This window comes from Apteryx rowi, unplaced genomic scaffold (genome assembly GCF_003343035.1).
Source record: "Apteryx rowi isolate R43461 unplaced genomic scaffold, aptRow1 scaffold_209, whole genome shotgun sequence".
Classification (NCBI taxonomy): domain Eukaryota; kingdom Metazoa; phylum Chordata; class Aves; order Apterygiformes; family Apterygidae; genus Apteryx; species Apteryx rowi.
Window position 1 is genome coordinate 954,614 of NW_020448408.1, and position 21,862 is coordinate 976,475.

The 21,862-nt window shown below is 37.3% G+C and overlaps 1 protein-coding gene across 6 annotated transcripts in view; it reads right to left on the reverse strand.

Moving 5' to 3' along the window:
• The window catches only part of ABCC4 (ATP binding cassette subfamily C member 4), a 156,110-nt gene that overhangs the window by 32,949 nt on the left and 101,299 nt on the right, over nt 1–21,862 (reverse strand). For 5 of the 6 annotated variants that reach the window (XM_026064093.1, XM_026064096.1, XM_026064095.1 and 2 more), the window contains 6 exons: nt 17,394–17,544; nt 16,634–16,753; nt 12,619–12,729; nt 11,040–11,140; nt 8,594–8,785; nt 3,991–4,146 (listed from right to left, as the gene is read on the reverse strand). In XM_026064093.1, coding sequence (XP_025919878.1) covers nt 3,991–4,146; nt 8,594–8,785; nt 11,040–11,140; nt 12,619–12,729; nt 16,634–16,753; nt 17,394–17,544 — 831 coding nt within the window. Of the gene's footprint in view, nt 1–3,990; nt 4,147–7,618; nt 7,798–8,593; nt 8,786–11,039; nt 11,141–12,618; nt 12,730–16,633; nt 16,754–17,393; nt 17,545–21,862 lie in introns of those variants that run through there. The other variant, XM_026064098.1, reaches the window with a different exon arrangement.

The window sequence follows — 21,862 nt, forward strand, 5'->3', positions numbered from 1 at the left end:
AAATTAAGATTTTATTACATACACAGGTTTTATAACACAATAGGTAATTTAATAATAATCACAACTAATCTATATCAGCAATGGCACAGAAATATCCTACAACAACTTATCTTTGTGAAATGCAAAAGAGTATTTTACAAGAAGCACATTTAAAGAGGAAGAAAGACAAAGTAAGTACTAGACAAATCTATATAGAGATATTTCAACAAACAGGGCAAGTCTGTTGGTAGAACTGCTGTACGCAGTTCTGTCGGTACTCAGGTCAGCACTTACATGCCACTGTTTTGATACCACAAGCTATATATATATTTACATGAAATTACTGCTATTCTCCCAGCATTGTTAATGAACATCAGCAACAACCACTGTCAATGAGCTTACACTCCTAAAAATTACGTTTGGGCAGTTCTGAAAAGTTTCTGTTTGAACTACATAAAATGGAGAGGAATCAAAGAGCTCACAATGCTTTTTTGGTTTTGCTTTTCTGTTTGTTTGTTTTTTCTTTTTCCTTTCCCCATTTCATACCATAAAAGCTCTTCAATTTTACCACCACAAAGTCTAAAAGAAACAATTTTCACCATTTCAATGCAATGTTCAAATCTATACACATTGATGTTAATCTATACTGCCAAAGCATCAAACCAATCTCACCCAGAACTGGAGCACTGCTGGGCAAAGATATCACTCAAAAYAAACTAGGGCCTCAAACCAGTACATTCACCCATTCAGGTACCAATGTGGGTTTACCTGTGGCTGAAGCAGCTGTTCCACTTCAGTTCTAGTTCAGGCCAGTAACAATTCATTAATGAGACTGGTTCAAATCAATTCACATTGAAACATGTAATATTTGAGAACAGCAACCACGACTTTTGATTCAGAATTCCCTAAGCAACAGACCAATACTCACTCATGTGAGCTGCCAGATCTGAGAGTCATGCACGGGTACAGGGCTAAATTCCTCTTAATACTACACACAAGACAACAGTAAGTCAAAAGCTGTAACACTGCTGGTCAGAAATGGAGTCTATTCATCATGTTATCAGCATCTCCTTTGAACTGGAGAAATCTTATACAAGTATTCCCCCCCCCTCCAAAAAAAAAGTCTAAATTTACATTTGGTAACTTCAGCTTGCTCCAAGGTTAACCTCTGTTTTGACTTACGCCCCATCTAACCCTAGTTGATGTCCAGCTCCAGAGGGCAGCACCAAATCAGAACAGAATTTAGATCTAAAACCCTTTTTATTGTGTCTTTATTTCTAAACCATTCTGAGTGATATAAAAGGATTAACGAAGACAGAACACGGCACAATCAATGTAAAAGAACACATGCATTTCTTGATGTAACACACCAATTATTTGAAAATATCTGTTGCATTAAAAAAACATCACTGAAAAGCTGTTGAATGAACAAAAGGATTTAGTAAGAACATTAACAGGTTAAAGAACATTTTTCTTCAAAAACACCTAGAAATAATTTGTTTAACAATACATATTTTAATACACCATTTGGTGTGTTTTGAAGGTATTGTTAGGTTTATATTCCATTTCATTCTTTTCTTTTATAGGTTGACAAAATAAGAAGCTGAATTTATAAAATGTTCATAAGTATTATAAAAGTCCTAACAACAGGCGTGTACTGCAACAGTAGATAAGGATTATTTTTAATTATCATTTCTCACATAGATTATTATTTAAAATAGTCTGGTTTATGAGAGGAAAGTAATAAGACAAACTGTAAATAATTGTTGTAAAAATGCTTGCAGTCAGGGAGGCAGACAACATTTGCATAGAAAAGATTTACAAACACAACCTTCACACAGCTCCATCTAAGCAAGCAATTAGAAGTCTAAGCACATTTTTATTTCTCTGGGGAGGTATTTAAACTTACGTATAAGAAAACTTCAGTCTTGCCTCATCACTCTCTAGGAATGGCTCAGTTTAGCATGCTTTATGTCATAGTTTTCATAAGCATCTCTCCCTCTCTCTCTGTTTTCTTAGCTTCCCACATAATTATGAAGATTTTTGCTGCAAAATAACTGTCTGATGTTACATGACTACTACTGATAATATTATTAGTAATGTAATACAAAGACAACACTTATACTACAGTATAATCCTTATTCTAAACCCTTCTCACTAACAGCACTGCAAAGTTTTGCATATTGTTAGTGAAAACAAGTCTACCTTTATGTGGAAAAGAAATCCTACCAGCTAGCCCTCAGACACTTAAAACCCGCAGGGATGAAAACACATAACATAAAACTTGATAAAAGTCACAGAACTCAGCTAGATTAAAATAGTTTCATGATCATGTCAATAAACCAGTGCACAAATAAAAACATGTATAACTAAATGCAGTGAATTTGGAGCATCTGCATTGCTCAAGATGTAGAAACTGTATTTGATCAGCAGTTTTCCTGTCTCAGGACTGGATTTTTATTCAGTTTTGCTGAATGCTTCCAAACACAGAAATCATCTGCAATAGCTATGGATAAGGACTTGAAAAAGCTGTAGACCTTGAATGAACTGATGGTCATCTATTTTCAGGAGAAAAAAAACCATTGCACACAAACAAAAGAAATAGAATTTAAGTCCATGTAAAGTCCTCTTTAGATACAAAAAGGTCACTAACTTCAGGGAGTAGTACCACTGCGCATTAATGAAGTCTTCAGTGTGCTGAAACAAAAGCCTGCATTAGGCTACAATACAATTGTGTGGGTTTTTTTTGGGGGGGTAACCTTTTGTTGGTAATAGCATACCTACTTTCTTTCTCTTTGATTCCTATTCTTTGGACAGGGGCAGGAAAAAAATGGCAGGTAATCAAGAGAGGCTTAAAAGAAACACCATCCATTACTGTTTTTATCAGATTTTCAATTTAAAGAAAGTAATATAACATAAACATGCTGAGTGCTACCTTGCCAACAGACTAGCAAAACATTCAGATGGTCAAAGGACTCTAAATACAACTTCTGTGATAAAATACAGAGATCTAAGAATTAATGCTAACATGGAAAACAAATTTCTCTGGTTTCCAGCCTATTGTACTGTCTACCGGCTAGAACAACCAAGATGAATTATTTGCCAAAACACAACTTCGTATTTGTAGTCATTAGAGTTTTTCTGCCCTCCTCCCTTTCCTCCCCCTCCAGTAGAGGATAAAAGATCATAGGATAGGTCAGAGGTCTCACAAAAATTGATAACCTGCACAGGCTCTGCCTTCAGGAAGTTAAGAGGTTATACATAGAGGTATGTATGTACTGTATGTATCTATATCCCTTCTCTGATTCAACGTCTCATTTGAAAGTACGATAGACCTATGGCCTACTGGATTTCTTGGAACATCCTTTCTTCTGCTCTAACATCAGAGAGGTTAGGCCATTCACAACACTGTCATTTCTTCCTGTATTCCTGGGCTTCTGAAGCTCAGCAAATTTTAATTTATGGCCCATTCTTTCTCTGTTGTCTCTGCTCTCCTCCTCTCCACCGACCTCCAAATAATGGCAAGGCTGACAGCTCACTTCTAGTCGGGACATTTGCTCTTTCTGCATGTAGCCTCAGTCAGTCTGTATAGGGGTGACTACAGAGTGACCCCTCAAAGTCCCTTTCTAACAAAGCTTTGGGCAATGCATCACGCAGCACTTGCTGCCAAAGAATCAATGGACCTCTGGAGATTGCTGAAGCTTGCTGTATTCCTGTCAGATCTCTCTGCTCTTTCCCAGGCTGGAGGAGGACAGCATACCGCTAATATCTGCTCAAACTTATTCCAAAGAAGTAGATAGGGGCAAAACTGAGAAGAAAACCCTCCAAGTCTCCTAAGCTGATTCTCTTAATCTTAAAATAACTGAGACCTCATTCAAGTAAGAACAGGGTCTTGTTCAAGTTTCTAAGTCTACTGCATAAGGAGTGCAAGGGGAACATATCCTGGCAAAACATTTTAAATACTGCGGCACTATAGTGAAAACGTATATAGCAGACAAAGTCAGTTCTTACCTGAGGTATAATTGAAATTTTCTTCCGCAAGTCATGGAGTCCTAGCTCTGATGTCAAGTACTTATCAATCCAAATCCTTCCTTCAGGTTCAGCCAGTCGAAAGAGGGCTGCTATCAGAGAGCTTTTTCCAGCTCCCGTTCTTCCCACAATTCCAACCTACGAAACAAACCAAGCTAGTATGATTAAACCAACAACTTCTCAGGATTGACTAATATTTTAAGCAATAGTTTTACACCATTCAGGTATAAAACATTTTTTTATAAACATTTTTTCCAAAAGGAAGAAATGTCTCCCCTCCGCCCCTCTCAAAATCAGTTTGGAGTCAGGTGACATTTGGATTTCTTGGATCATACCATTCAAAGGTGAAAGAAATCTTTTTCTAACAAAGCTTTTCCCTCAATATGTGCTACTGTATTGTATCAACAAGACAAAGCAGCTCAGTGCATAGAGTAATGTGATTCAAGGCAGCTAATTTCTCTCCTAAATCTGGCTTACAGGGTGATGTCAGGCAAATCATTTCAGATATGCACCTATTTCTCAATCCAAAAAAAAAGACTTTCATAAAGCACTTTGAGAACAACATATAAGCAGTATTGCCAATTTAAATAACATTGCAACTGGTTTTGGTTAGTACAGTCAAGAGGAAGCACTTTAAAGTAGTCAAACTTTAAAGCCAAAATAAAGCTAAAACTAGCAGTAGGATTGTAAGCAGTATTCATGCTTCACACAGCTGCAACAACAGAGAGGATACAAGTACTGAAACTACAAGGCCATGTGAGCAAGCTGCACTTCCTTTCCAAGCAGGAGAAACAGTGAATAAAATTAGAGAGAATCATTCTATTTCTATAGGTTCCCAAGGAAAAAATATAAACTGTTTTACAATGTGAAAAAATAAGACCTGCAGAAAAAAGATGTAGAGACGATGCAAAGTAAGGGTTTGCTAACTTTAATGTCAAAAGATTAAGATTTACAAATATTTCATATGAAACCAACATCAAGGAGAAAGTAGGCCCATTAATAAATGAGAAGAGACATATAATTAGTAGTGATTAAATGCTATTTGAACAGCAAACTCTTTTTTTTTAAAGCTGTCTTCAGGTAAAGGATTCTTGGAGAAAACAATGTATAGTAATCAATTGTATCATAGAAGGTGATGGGCATAACTCCCCCACAGATCTGATCTGGCAGGATTTGTTGTTTCCTGCATTCAGTTCTAATCACTACATTTCCAAAAAGAAATCAACATACTGGAAAGAGTTCAGAGAAGCGCAACATGAAATTAATATGGGTTGGAGATACTGATTTTATGAGGAAGGATTTATGAGGATTAAACATGTACAATATAGCTCAGCGAAGTGATTGGGGTGCAGAAGGAGGAAGAAACATGAAAATCATCATGAATATACGTACAGACACCAGAGGGCAATTACCCACTGCCTGAGACTCAGATGTATGCAGTAATGACTACTGGAATGAAATTAAGGATAGGAAACATTACATTGAACAGCAAAGAAAAACTTTCTAACAGTCAGACACTAAGCTCACGAACAAAGCAGCAATGTCCACATTTAATCACAAATGCATGAAACTAAAAAAAAATTAAAAAATAAAAAAAAAGTGTATACTGTAAGGGCAACTTTCCCTGCATAATCTAAAAGGTATTTTCTACTTCTATCTTTTCTGGTTCAATTTCATCCAACAGTTCATCACTGTACAACTGTATATAAACTAATTAACATTTATACAGTACTTATTAGTAAAGACACAGCATAATTTAAGCAAATTTGTTACAATAAATGATAAGAGAAAGTAAATTATCTAGTATTCTAAATGAAATCAATGAAACAAAAAAATGGTTCTGATCAGTTACAATACAGCTCAGAAAGAAAATGCTGAACGGAGAACACACAGACAGAGTTGTAAAAACAGAAGTTCAATTGTTTCTTTGTAAAGGTTGGTGATATAAAGTATTGTATTAAGAATATAAAGAAAAAATATAAAAAAATACATTGATACTTAAAATAAAAATGCAGCTGCTCTGCATATTGTCAAAATCCCACTTTCAGTTTGGCATCAAATGAAAGGACTATGCTCTTCACTATTTAGAAAAATCTATTTGTATTTTTGGTCCAATTGACTATAGGCTGCTGAAAATTGACATGAATTTGAAACAGCTCTCAGTATACACATTTCTTTTATACACTGTATTCTTCAGAGGCCCATGTTCATAGCCAGTGCAAACACAGTGATGGTCTGCAAACAGGAGTCCCAGCCGCCAAAATCGTACGGCCAGGATTTTGCTGCCCAACGTAAGCCACGTGTATACATTGGAGTACACCTGCTACACTGGGCTCATCATTACTCAAGCATCACTCATACTTCAAAGTAGAGCTGCACAAAAAATGAGGATGAGATTTACAGCATGTCAGCTACTCCACAGAAACTGCCCGTGTCTTTGTTATACCTCAGGCAACCTCCCTTTCACGCTACGCTGTAAGAGTATTTACGTGAACAGCTGCCATGCCATAAATCCAGACTCAGCCTCCTCACACTAACTTTTTCATGTTGCCATAGCCTCAGATTTAGGATATGTCTGGACAAGGAAAATATGGTCCTTTTAACAAAATATTAGTCAATAAGCATTCAGAAATTGTTACAGTCAACTAAACACTCTGCTAAAACAAAGAAAGTGGCATTTTAAAAAATAAAATAARGCTGTTTCTCCTGCTTCAGCCACGCTAGCTGAAGGGGGTGAACAGCCAGCTGCTGCAGAGCTCCTTATGTGAGCACTCTTTAGTYTGTCTCAGGCAGACTGTGCTGCGCTAGCAGAGATGTTTTAAACACAAGGTCCTTCCTAGCCTGTTTTGACGGTAAGGAATTACTGAATGCTGAGACATGCAGCTTAGGTGGCAGATCCAAGGAGAGAGCAGCCCATGATGTCAAGTGGCACTGAAAAGCAAGTGATCTGCTACCGATATCTTCCATTCTGACTATATCTAGAGGTTCCCAAACTGTGCGCTGGGGTAGTTATAAGACAAGCTCCAAGCACGGCAGAAATTTAACTTTATTTGCTCTGTCAGTGGCACTGTGGCCACAAGGAGTCTGTGCTAGCCAGGGGTATGAACAGGCATAAAAGCTCCCACTGACAGCCTTACAGGCAGAATCCCCTAGTGTAGCCAGAAACCTGGTTCTGAAGAGATGCTTTGCCATTATTAAAAACAATATAAGCGGCACAGATGCTTGGGAGATTTATTTTACACAGTGGCAGTCTACTGCAGTATTGTGCAAAACATGATAGAAAACAAACATAAAATTGCTGGCAATAGTTTCAAGCTGGGCAAATTCACTTCAGGATGACAAAACCACAGCACAACCACACAGCAAAAATAAATACCTTTAATACCCACCCCCCCAAGTATTGAGTAATACACTGTTAATAGTTCTTGCTTCCTTTTCTTTATTATTTTATTTCTATCTCTCACTAAGACACGTAAATCTTCTTGTCTGCTATTACATGGGAGTGACATACAACAGCTAAAGAGCTGGCCCATAGGCAAGAAAAGTAATGAGAAGACAAACATCCCTTTTGCTGTTCTTCTTAAACACCCTGTTCTCAACTTACACGTACCTAATTCCATGAGATCATCTCCATGCAGCAAAGTTGGGCTGAATTCTTGTAACATGAATGCTATTAATAAGGTCCACTTGAGGAATGAAACAGGGTTGGGACTGAATGGAAAAGCATGTTACAAATGAGGCCAGGGCAATGATTGTGAAGAGTTGAACCAGCCTCCTAGGGAAGATAACCTAATCAAAAAAGTACATGTGCATTTGAAATGTAGCAAAGCACGRATTAACACTGCAGGGCTCTAATTTAATTTTGTCTGTGGGGGAGACCTTCCCCACAGCACTCTTTCTATTGGGATATTGTTAAAATTGGGGAAAGAGAGTCAAATTTGCAGAGGAGGACGGATTTTATTTCTGTTTCTTTTAGCTACCAATCTAATTAGTTGCAACAATTAATTGGATTGGTAGCCGAAAGGAACTGAAATAAAATCCTCAGTTCTAAAGTTATGCAACTGATTTGTATTTCTTTCTTTTCTCCTCCCTTCTGGCCTCTGTGCAAGAACGTGTACATTCTTTATTTTTAATTGTCTCTATTCACTTTGTGTGTTGACACCCTTCATTCCATTTGCGTTTCATTTACTGAATCCCCRGTTTCCTAATGCAGCTCCATTTGCTTTGGATATCAACAAACATTTTGGGCTTGGGTGGTATTTTAAATAACTGTCACTTCCTGATGAAATCCAAGTTTTGTCAGAAAACTATCAAATATGTTTTACCCTTTGTTTAAAGGGATAGATAGACAGATAATTTGTCTTAATTGCAAGTGTCATGTTCTCAAACATATTTCTGCTAAATTTACAGGAAATAAATAGGCTCTAACTTTTGTTAATAAATACAATTAAGACTTACTTTTTAAATGTTTATCTTGTTTCCTAACATCCATATCTTTTATAACGTATCGTTATCACATAGCTTCTTTTTAATTTATCATCTTTGCTAAATTACGGTGAATGGCCAAACACAGACATATACATACCTTTTCTTTTGGTTTAATTAAAACAGACAAATGTCTTAACACCAAAGGTCCATCTAGACTGTAAGTGAAGTTAACATTTTCAAATGCTATCATTCCTTGGCTTGGCCATTCAGGTGGTGGATGCTTGTCAGTCTCCCAAGGAGCTTCTTTTTCAAGTTCTGTGTATTCCATTACTCTTTCTACTGATATCATCTAGGGGAGGAAAGATGACATGTATACATGAATTTCAGCTTATGGCATATACATATATATTAATATACACACACACACATATATATGTGTGTATATATATTGGATTTTGACTATAAATATTCAAAACAAATTATTCTAGAGTTTTTCTTTCAAGCAGAGATTAATCTTGGTACTATCTTATACTTACTTAATACAACTAAAGAAGTGGAAAGAATTGATTACATGTTCTAATACAGATCCCAGTCTACTATGATACATAAATCCATGTTAGCATTAGTCTTTAATCAGTGGAATTAATTACAAGTTTAAGTATATGCATAAGTATTAAGGAACTTAAGCTATGATAGTTGTCTGTCAGTCCTAACTAAGATAACCCCACACTTCTCCACGTGTTCAAAAAACAGCTACAAATGAAACTGCCAGATAAACTACAGGCAGACCCACAACAGTTACTAGCATCAAGTTACCAGCATCATCATTCCTTCATTCCTTTTTTCATCCTTGTTGTTACTACTGCACTCATCCCCAGCAAATGTTTTTAATATATTTGTCACAAGCAACTCCAAAATTCAAAATAGCTGTCACCATATTATTGCCTTAATACGCAATAAAACTTGTTTTCCTATGTATGTGATACCAGATATGAAAGAAACTGCAATATTTGCTAATGACTCTAGTCTATGGGACATTAACTGGGAAGAGAAACAAAAGAAGAACTAGCTAGACATTTTTTTCCCCTCAGGCAAATAATAAAAGCTCTGCTTAGGCTCTAGTGCAGATCCTCACCCATGCATCTACTCATTACAATTTCAGTTTTATAGAAATGTTGAATGTATAGGTTATTATATTTCATTTTACTCAACTGTATCCACTCATAGGTGGATTCTGAAAAGGCCACCATAAAGATACCCAGTAGGCTTATCTTGCCTGGAGTGGCTTTGAAGATGGGCGCTACCAGGCAGCAAGTTCTCTGACCTCATTGCCACCACACTATGAAATAAGCTCCAACGAAAAACATGTAAGGAAAGATTAACAGAGTAGAAGAGAGGGGAAATATTCTTGCCTTCCTCAATTTAGGACTTTAATAACAGGGGATTTTTGGAGGATGTCAACTTAACAAGGAAAAAGTTAATGCTAATCACAGCTCTATGAAATGATCCACATTCAACACCAAAGACAGCTTTGTAAACAGTAAGTCTTTCTCCAAAGTATTTCTGAATCCCAGCTTCTCACAGAGTAATTCCCTACCATTGGAGAATCCCAAAGATTTGCGTTTCCAAAACTTCCTAACTTGAACAAGAAAGACCAACTTTCTTCCCATTTCTCACCAAAATCTGGCACCACTAGTTTATTCATGTCTGGAAAATGCCTTGAAGAAGCTACGTGCTATGTGCTAGACAGTATAAATACAAATCTAACATTATTAATTTTATCTATTATTAAACACGGCTTTGTTACTTTTACAAAAGTACTAGATGTATTTCATAGACTATGGTCAGCAAATTATAATTACAAGGAAACTTCAATCATCAACACAATGCACATAAAAAACAGGTTTATGATGCAGTATGCTCTTTAAGGTGCAGTATGTTTTGCAGTATTTTTTCTTATACGTTAACCTACAAATGTTAACAGGCAAACTACAGCATACTAGTAAATACTGTAGATAGGTGGAAGGTGTTTTACTTTATATATTTTGGAAAACACACATCATCAGCTCAGCTGAATATAAATTTAATACTTTCAAATATTTGTTAATTTCAAACAAATGAAGAAGATATAACCTTTACAATGAATTAACAGGACCCCCAAAAAATCCCACAAGGGATATAAATAAAATAAATAAAAATACAACAAGAATATGTAATAAAAAATTGAAAAATCCCAAATCTTTTAAAAATTCTACTTCTAGAGAGGTATTAATTTCATATAATTTTAGCAACTTTCAATGTACACATTGACATCAGAATAGACAGTCTCTTTACTGCTATAAGGGACGATTATAAAGACTCCCTCTTTGTCAATGGAGAAGGACAGCCTTTGGGAACAATTCAACTCAACAGACATTCAAAATCAGCCAGACAAACTATACACTAGAAAAGGCTATTTTTTTCCACTGACTGTAAATGGTGCCTCAATTGCTTGTGGAAGTATTGATGTCCTAAGTTAGGTAAAAAGAACCCCATCCTTAAGGCCTCATGTCACAAGAGCAAAAAGGAATCAAGAAGGGGAAAAAGGAAGGAATAAACGTTACCAGGTTTTCAACTTCAGCACTTTGTCTAACACCCCACTGGAATGTCCCCATGAGAGTGATTGCATAGGATAGTGCCAAACCAACCTGCCCCGCATTCAAAGCTGCAGAAAGAAGAAAAAAGAAAACTGAATAGATAAACTGGTAATTACACAAAGTTCTAGTTAACTTCACTTTCACACAAATACATAATGGAAGCATCACAGCCAGAATTTTTATTGGTTACACAGTACTTACCGTCTGTGCAACCAGTAGCTCCGGGCAGAATAATTACTTGTTGCCTCTTCCCCACTTTTTTTGAATGTTTTGGAAATTATCTGGGTATTTGAAAAGACAATCCTGATTCTCCTTGACCTGGCACTTATCTAAAACCTGAAGTTCAGACTCAAGACCACGCTTACATAGCTTTCTAGGGTCACCCCTATTTGGCTAAGCATTAATATCTTCTCAGTTATTTTCTAAGGGAGCTAGAACAGCCCCCAGATCCATGCAAAAATGAGCGTAAAGTGATTTYAAAATAAGTTACGAACATTTACATCAACTCTGTACAGTTGCAAACGACCACAGAAAATAACAGGACAAAATATTTCTTCCTCTATTTACATAAAYGCTTACTATGTTCAGTGGGTCAGCTCTTGTAAAATAAATGAATTCTGCCTGCCCTAATATTAAGCCTGATTGTCCTCTGACTTACTTGAACTTTATCCTAGCACAGCTCTATTGACTTCAAGAGAGCTACTCCTTATCCAGAGGCAAGAAAAGATTCAGGACCATTGTTCYGACTTGTCTTTTTGCATTCTAATAACTTCAAATCTAGCTCAAATTTTTCAGTGTTAAGCTGCGTACAGTATTTTAAAATACACATGCACACACACAAAACTTATCCAAAGAAAAAAGAAACATAAACAGCAAATTAGCACTAATTTTCATGTCCAAGATAATTACTTCTTCCTTCATATTTTAGATGACTATCTCAGTTTAGTACATCTAACCCAATTACATCCTGGATGATGCATACACTAAGACAGTTCATGAGTGACAGTGAATATAAACTGTATTATTACAAGGTGATTTTCTTTCTGGAACTGGCCTATCCTGCTGATCCAAGGTATTAGAAGAATATCCCTCAGAATTTTAGTTTGCCTTTTGGCCTACTGTGCCATGTGTAGAAAGGGAAGAAGTGTTAAGAAGCAGCTCTGTGGGTGTTTCAGTACAAAAAGCAAAGCCCTGTAGGCTTGCAAAGGAAAGGCAAAGATGAGGAAAAAGAAAAGATTTATTTGCTGTTATCCTGAAAGCCAGAATCTTGAAAGTGAAGACTACAGATCTGCAAGTTTGTTTGCATATTTGAGGAAGATGGCAGATGCATGCCTAAGCCCTGAAGATGTCTGAACTGCCTCCAGTATTTGCAGGAAAGGAGATAGAGCTCCAATGCCCGAGACTGAGGAAGAGATCATGATCTAGAAAGAAACATTTAACTTAATTACAGTCCTTAAACAATTAGAAACAGTAAACTATGAAAAAGAATTAGACATTACTATACATGGTAATTACTGGGAGAACTTTTCCTAACATCTGTACTTACTCTTGGCAAGAAGCAGGGAACCAAAGGCAACCACTATAACAAAAATGGCACAGATGGCATCCAGACGCACAGCAAACCACCTCGAAGTCGTCAGAAATAGAAACCAGGCCTCTAAAGTGTATTTTACAAAGACATAAGAACAGTGGGTTATGAGAAAAATGAGTTGTATAATTATTATTAAATTAAATCCTGTTGATATTACAAGTTGTTATAAAAAAAAGGGGGGGGGAGAAAAAGTGTATTGTCATCTTCAAGTGTATGTCTGTATGGATTGATGATAACTAGAATTTTGTCCTGTTTTCTTGGTAGAGTCTGACCTAGTTTCACAGTAATACAACCAAGGATAGTATAACAAACAGAAGTAGGAAGAAAAACAAAAACATTCAAGGCCTGAAGCCAGCCCAGTTACTTACAATGGAAGCCCCTCCTTAACTTCAGTGGACTCGGAATGGGAGTCTTGTACAAAATGCAGAAGTACAGCTACATTTGTTGTAGTTGGACTATAGTCTACAGGCTATTTTAGACAGACTGCATCACAACACATTTGTCTAAACCACTTCAGAGGCAGCTGTGCTGGGGTTAAGCTCCCATTACAAGCAGAGGAGATCTAGTCAACACAGTCAGTGGAGGTGCAGGGCTATTCAATTGACCAAATGCATACATCTAGTTTTGGAGGACTTCACAGGTGGACATCTCCACTGGGCGGGCACTTACATTTACGTGTCCACAATTTGGTGCTGAATTCCATCCCAGATACTGTACAGTACAACATACAGGGCATAACAGCATAAAGACATTGTAAGACAGAAGGCAAAATGTTTGAGCTCAGGGCCAAAACCAGAAGTCAAATAGCCATAACAAAGTAACAAATTGTCCCAGCTGCTACCAAGTCACAGTAAAAGGTTACTGTTCCAACTCTTTCAGCGCTGCTTGTCACTGCTCCRTGCTAAAAATTCGTGCTGTTTGAACTGTTTAACTGTTCCTTAGATCAGTGCTGGGAAAGATTCAAAGTAAAAAATCCTTATTATAACAAAGAGAGAGATAAGTCTGTTTTTAAGTCAGATCATTTGGATAGCCAGATTAAGGAGTGATCAAATCAGTAATTCAGCCAACAGGACTGCATATAACTTCTGGAGGACTGTGGAGGGAAAGGGATGATAACAGGCAGTCAAGGAAGTTCTAGATCTGGTAATCTGTTATTCTCATTCTACATTAACTGCATGCCTGACCACACATTTAGCAGCTGGCTTCATTAAACAAAAGACATTTGATATGGTCTAATGGAAGGTCATACACCTAGGCACATGGATTTACATGTACAGAAAGGAGGGCCATATAAAGTCACAAACCTAGTTTCAGAAATAAAGTTTATCATGGTGAGTTAGGTACCTGTCTGAAGCCCAGGAGGCAAGTGACTCTAGAAACCAAGCCTATAACACCTTCCTACACTTAGATGGGAGCCTAGTAGTAAGACCACAAAATGGAAGACTTGGGTTGTAGATTTTCAGCTCCAAGGATTTGCTCTATTGGTGCTGTTGTCCAGGAAGGTGTATTAAGAACTGCTAGCTTGAGACGGGCCATTCTGCAACCTTCCAGTGTAATCGGGGCCTCTGTGCATGCAGGAATGCACCCTTCATGGGTCTCATCAGGACAGAACTTCTGATGAGCTTGCTCAGAAACATGCTGCACTGGCAGGAAGGAAGCTTAGGCTTAGATCAATCCTCAACATGTCTTTTAAGTGTTTTGTTTTGTTTTCTTATCTAAAGACTATTTAATACCAAATTGATAGGCAACCCTTGAAACAGGGCTCCCAAGGGAGTGTCTTGTTTCCCAAGCTCAGCCTCATATAGAGAGGAGGAAAGTGCTCTAGCCAAAAGCACTAAACAAAGACACTGCTGGCTGGGAGAGCCTTCTGTGAGGCAGGAAAGAGTTCAAGCCTCTTCAGCTGAGGAGGAACTTAAGAGAACCCAGGACTCCAACTTTCTGAGCAAGCACAGAAGGTATCCTCTCCTATCAGCTATGGTTTAAGCACGTTTAGGATCACAGGATCATTCAGATTGGAAAGAAACTCAGGAAGTCTCTACTCCAACCTCCTGCTCAAAGCAGGGTCAGCTATGAGGTCAGACCAGGTTGCTCAGAGCTTTATCTAGGTTGGGTCTTGAAAATCTCCCAAAATGGACACTGCACGTCTCTGGGCGATCTGTTCCACTGCTTGACTGTCCTCTTGGTGAAAAAGTTTTTCCTTATATCCAGTCTCTTGTTTCAACTTATACCTGTTTTCCTCTCTCCTCCCACAATACACCACTGTGAAGAACCTGGCTCCTCCTTGATAACATCCTTGTAGGTGCTTGAAGGCAGCTATTAGATCTTCTCAAAGCATTCTCTTTCCCAGGCTGAACAAGTCCAGTTTCTTCAGCCTCTCGTCATAGGGAGGCCTTTCCTCATAGTCCCCTAACCATCTTAGCAGCCCTCCACTGAGCTCACTCCAGTTTGTTAATGTCTTTCCTGTATTTGGTGGTCTAAAACAGGATGCAGTATTCTAGATGTGGTCTAATGAATGTTGAGGAGGATAGTCTCTTCCCTCAATCTACTGGCAGTGCTCCTGTTAATACAGCCCAGGATGCTGTTGGCCGCCTTTTTTGTCTAGGTACACTGCTGGCTCATGTTCACACAAAGAATCTAAAACCCACACACACTAAATGAGCTGGTATACTTTGATATTTTGGTAGGAAAGGCACCAAGATGAGAAGTGCAGGTACACAAAAACAGTGCAACTTTAGGCACTTAAATTTTATCTCAAAAGCATGCTCCTGAACTGTGCAGCAGGAGTGTTATGAACCATTTTATTAGAGTTAGATGCATAAAATACACTGGAAAAATGGCATGCTTATGTACCTTWGATCTGACCATAAAATACAAAAAAGATTTATTTTAAAGGTCACATTCCTCTTTGTATGGTGAATCTTGTATATGCAGTTTATTCCCTAAGGATATCTTTTCATACAAAACTTAGAAAGCAACTTTGTTTTCCTTCACCATCAGCTAATGTCAAATTGATTTGGCCAGATTGGTAATGGCTCAAAAATACTAAGAAAAGGGGAATTCAAAGCTTGATGTGCCTCCCTGGAAGATAAGTTTTACTCACTAACAAGTCACTGCGCTCATCACAGATACAAGTGTGCAAAATTCTATGACCTGTGATAAACAATACTTCAGACAAGATCAGCTGGTCTGTTCTGGCCTGAAACTTTAAAAGTGTATCAATTAAAAAAAAGCCATAGGATATACTTGCATATCTTATGACAGAGGAAAACTCAAGAACTTATCTAACAAATATAAAATCACAAGTTTGCATTCTTCTTTATCAGTTTAGAATTTCTGCTGCATCTTGAAGAACATTGTAATAGAGAGCTGGWAACATTTTCAGTTAGTTAGAAGTTTAATTGATAGAGGAAAGGAGTCATAGTACAAACCTAAACTATATTAGTTTTGCTTGCAGAATACTAATATTTTACTCCTTCTGGTCATGCTAATACTGTATATTCATTTGAGCTCTGAAAGTTGCTCAAAGCAAAAAAAGATAAGAGATTTACAAAACTTTTCCAGCAAGATGATTTATATTAAATATCTTTGCCTACTTCTAGCACACTACTTAATATTAAATGCTTCATAATGTAGCTTAGCTTGTTTATTGCTTTTTTTTTTTAAAAGACAAAATCCAGGAAAATGTCAAAATGATTCTTTAAATATTCTTATCAGGCATACTTTAAAATGTTTATCTTAAACATTGTTAAAACATATGCACGGGTATCTGAAATTACATTACAGCCCAAAGTAAACTCTCAAAGTCTAGACAGATAACTTTTTTGTTCTAATAGAGAAATTTTACCCTAAAGAGACAAACGCACAGCTCCTACTGATTTTAATGTACATTATATACATGTCACTGAGGGCGTAAGATATTTCCCTCTTACAGAGCAAAGTATTTGATTTTTCATGTCAATTCATCACAAACCTGAGTGGAGGTCTTGGTGTGCATCAAATAATTTTTGAAATCTTTCCTCTGCTTTCAAAGCCCGAATAGTCCAAAGTCCCTGGAGGGATGACGACAAGTGGGAGAACACTGGACTTCGAGCTACAAAGGGAAATGAGAGTAATTTAGCAATAGCTCGAGGGCAACATTTAATTCTTTTTGTACTATGCTAATCTTTAATYCTACTACTTTATATTTAACCATACGAGTTACTGTACTGCATCCTTTTAGAATAAATATGCAATATCTTTAACCAAAGTCCGTTTACTCAATTAGAATCATTCAGACAGCCAGGCAGATTAATTTATACCAAAACGTCGTACATTTTTAAACAATAGTTGTCACCCAAGAAATTCTTTAAGCTTTATTAATGACATGAGGCAACCATGTTTGTTATTCATGATGCTTAATATTTCATATCATAGTCAAGCTAAAGCCAAGCACAACAGTCAGATTAGGTCAGAAATACCATTACTATGTGCATGTAAGGTCCCAAAGGCGAGCAACTTAAACAAGCTCTTAACTAACTTGACTTACACATAGTTAAACTGACATAACCAAGATTTATTGTTGTGCAAAAGCAGGAGGTAAGCATGTATTTCACTAGTTGAGACCCAAGACAATGAGGAATTTATTTGCAAAGCCAAAGAAAAACTAATCAATAAATTGTCTATAAAATGTCAGCATTTAACATAATCATAAGCAGGTTCAAGCTAACATCAAGTCCCACCAAACTACATACTTGTGGATTCCAGACGTTTAATATCTCTTGAAGTGTCTAAGAAATATCGTCGAAGAAAAATGAAAAGAATAAATAGTGGAATTAAGGGGATCAGTATCCAAGGAATCACTGCCACAGCCACAGCTACCACACCAAAAATCTGTAGGAGAGTCTGCAACACAATAGAAACAAACAAAAAAAATTCTTTGCCAGAAGAATTTAATTTAGAACAAGTACAAAACTATTTAACACTATTGAAACATTTAAATATTTAGACATAACTACCAAATTTAAGAGTGTATGCATTGTATAACATTTGAACTACATCTGTTTTTATGCAATTTGAAGAATTTACAGCAATACCTAATTTGACTAATTGTGCAGTTTATGGTTTTCTTCTGCATTATTTGTTAAGAGATGTCCTTACAAAATTGGTTGACTTAACATAAACATCTTACTTTGTGGGCTATTTCTGTGACTGCTGTAACAAAATAATAGAATGCTGATTAATGAGATAAACAAGTAATCTTTAACGGTCCAAAGCCATCCAATGAATCAGTACGGTGTTTTGTCACTCCAGGTTAGSAGTTAAACTGATGTTCAACAGAGACTTGTAGCTTTCCACTAAGAACCACTCTGTCCCATACAAAAAGAAAACCTGACACCAGAGAAAGTAAGTTTTCTCTTTGCAAAGGATCGTAATTGTGAAATGTTATAATTAAGAAAAAAAAACAAACATTGCAAGATAAGTGTTACAAGAGGCTAGTTTTATCACTAAAAAATAAGAGATGAACAGCTAGGCTAAACCTGAATTTACTCTTAGAAAACTGGATATGATGGCAAAGGAAATCTTGTTGTTTAGGACAGTAGATCCTGGCCCAACTTTCTAAACTAAACCTCACATTTCTTGCAGACCACTTTACACCCTTCCCATCAAACTTCCAGTTTGAATATATTATGAAAAACAAACAGAAGTATCTGCACGCAAACTCCTAGACCCTTTCAGAACACCAGCTTGKTTTTTTTCCTGGCAAACTGACATCAGGGTCCTGCCATTTGCTCATAAACCAAACAAACAAATAGCAAAAAAAAACACATACGAAAGAACACATACACAAAGAAATCCACCCTGTATAACTACCAGACAGCAGAAATTCTAGCTCAACACTAAATTCCTATATTATATTAATTAACAAATTTTCTTAGAAATAACACTATTTTTTAAAAATGCCTCCATTTTATGGACTACATAGGAGCCACCTTCTTCATCATAATGCATAGATAGATTCCAGCTGAATTTTGTGGCTGCTTAATCTTTGAATGCCAAAAAAAATGCATAAGTGACCATCAGGGCCTGAGAACATGTGTCTTAAAGCTAAAGATCTTCCATCCTGGCATCTCTGGATCTAGCTGGAAAAGCTAAGCAACATGTCAGCTAAGAATGGATATTGAGAGAGCTACCTGGATTTTCAAATACTTTCAATGGTACTGTCTATGAAACAGAACGCACTCTAAAGCTAAAACTGAGCATAACCTTTCACATCTCTCTTTTCTTGAGTTTTCTCTGACTTCACCCTAATTTCACCTGACCGAACGGCAAACCCACGCACCTTGCACGTTATGACTGCATGAGTCAGCGCGACTCAGACCTCGGCTCTAGGCAAGATCCTAACTCCCAACGGAAGATTTATCAGCACAGCAGCCTTTGCACCTCACAGACCCTGAAAGCACACTGGAGGGTCTCCTAATGATGGATGATCAGTTGAGGAAAACAGCTACAGGGTGGGTATGACGTAGGAGCTCTGAAGGAAGCCATTTGACTACTGCATTGCTCATCTGTGGGTAAAGTTATTGATAGAATTATATTGTTTGACTTTATAGATGCATACAGTAGATTGCAAGCATTTTGCCTAGATTTCATCACAGGGAGGTAAGGTGGCAGCGAGAGTGCACGGTATTTCACTTGTATCAGTTATGCATGTGGTTATGTCAGCACAAAGCAAAAGGAAACACCTTGACTCCTCACCAGCACTGCTGTCAGCCCTTCTCCGCACATTCTTCAAAATCTTATAGGTGCATTTCATTTTTATCATGAAGAAGGGATGAGAAGGCAAATAAAAATTCCCTACCACCTTCAAATTTTCTCCGGTCTAGACCACTGTTTCTCCCCGCTCCACTTACTCTCTGCCTAGCCTGCCAGCCACCTGCACTCTAGCTAAGCTCTCAAGGCTCCCTCACCTCCATCCTCAACGGCAAACAGATTGAAGTCAGCTCCTTACTTCTGACAACTCACTCCCAAATCTGTTTTTTTACACCTCTTCCCTTCCACTTCTCCCTCAGTCACCTCTAATGGACTGCAAGCTGAATTATCTGATTCCTAGGCAGTCAAAAAAGCAGTCTCTGAAGCACTTCTGCCTCCTCATATCATCAGCCGCAAACCTGATGTGAAGCATTGAGGAAGGCTGCTTCAAGGAAGAGAATTATGAGGAAAATCTTTTTCTTAAAAAAAGAAAATTCCAAAGTGAAGTGTTAGTGATGATTTCTACAATATGTTGCAAAGTGCCGGTGGGGGTGGGAGTAGAACTATGAGGATCCAGCTCATGTAAACAGTGCCTCGCTACGATGAAAATACAGGGAAGGAAAAGATGGTTAGGATGACTAAAGTAAAAATCGGACACCACCTTTGGAAGGAATTTCAGATGAGCCTGCACCACCTTATCATTACAAAAATTTATGATAGGGTGGATCAGTCATGTGTGTTGTTTTTTGGAAAACCAAACTTGCATATAAATTAACTCTTAATGAAGTAGTCTGAAAGCCAGACACAACTATCTGAAGACTGTAATCATGTAGTTATTGTGTGAGGTAAGTCAAAGGTTCTAATTCCTGAGTTTCACAACAGACAACTAACCTCTACAGTTTAAGACTGCCCGAACTTCTAGTAGATTCACTGCATGCAAGCAGGATGACCAGAATAATCAGCAGGCTGATGATAATGAGCAGTCTGATCATCCTCTTCTCTGGAGTCAAGGAGCAAGCTACAGATTCAGTTTGCACAGCAAGAAATGCTTGGGACTGCATACCTAGACCTTGGCTAGCAGAACCTGCCTACAGTTGATAATTGTATCAAAAAGCTAAGCACAACAGAACGTTTCCCTATATAAAGAAATATAGCCTATAAAACAGTATCTTTTATTATATTTCTTATTTTTAGCATTTAAAGGTCTTTTGTGATGACTGTGCAGAAAACACAGTAGCTAAATTTTAAAAATTAGGAATTGATTAACTACATTTTATAGCTACCTGCACAGTAATGGAAACAAGGCCAGCTTAGGCAAAAGACAACAGATGCACAAGCTACAAATACTGAAGAGAAGAGACCCAGATACAAAGTGAAATCAAATAAATTTGCTTCCAAGCAGAGCCACAGTATCATCCCACGTCCATATCCAAATTTGCTTCAGTTTCTCTGAAGAAAGATGAATCCCCCACTCACAGACTGGTCCTCAGACCACATACTCTATCCATACTCTGTCTAGAGGACAGAAACTTATGTGCTGTTTGTTTTGGGGTCACCCTTTTGCTTGCAAGAGTCCCAAGAAGTTTCCTTCATACATCAGTCAGTCACTCAATTGACCGTGGCTTATCTTTCCTTAGGAAAAATCACTCCTGTCTTACTGACGTGCTGCAGTCCCCACTAGACCAAGCATAGCTTCCTATAAGCCTCTGGGGAAGTGAATGTTCTGATCAGCACATCCACTTGTGAAACATGTGCCTTCCCTTCATCTTCTGATGATCTGTATCTTTGTAATTCTTATAGGTGCTGTGAGTGATATCCTGGAGTTTTTATCTCAAATAGGTCTTGGTATAGAAAGAACAAGGTATTTCAGTACCATAACCACGCAACAGAAAAGCATTTAACATGAAGTAAAGAAATGATAATAAAACAATCATAAAAATCTGGAAACATTGCAATTATAACTCACTAGCTGTAAGCCTTTCTCTTTGTTGCATAAGCTATATATCATTTATATATTGTTACATATCTTATGACAAATCATATGCTATATTAAGTCATTCAAGAAAGCCAACAGAATTAAAATGTAAAAGTAGAATTTAAGATATTTCATAAGAATATTTACTCTTCCATCCTATAGATCACAGCCATTCCATATCAGTTATATCCTGAACTCAGTATTTCATGTCCGATGAAAGTACTTCTTTGAAAAAGGTACCTAGTCTTGATGTGATATTAAGAATCCCTCAAGTCCTTTGGTGCTTTGTTCCAATGGGTATGTACCCTCACTTCTTAGTCTTTTTTCCAGTTTGAATATTTCTGGTTTATGCTTCCAGTCACTTACTGTGGATTTAAAAGCCCTTCAGCCCTTCAGTTCTTTAGCTCCTCATGAAAGAGCCTATCAATCACCTCTCCATCTTCTTTCTAATGAGCTGGACAGATTCAGATCTTTAAGGTTTTCCATTTTCTTCAT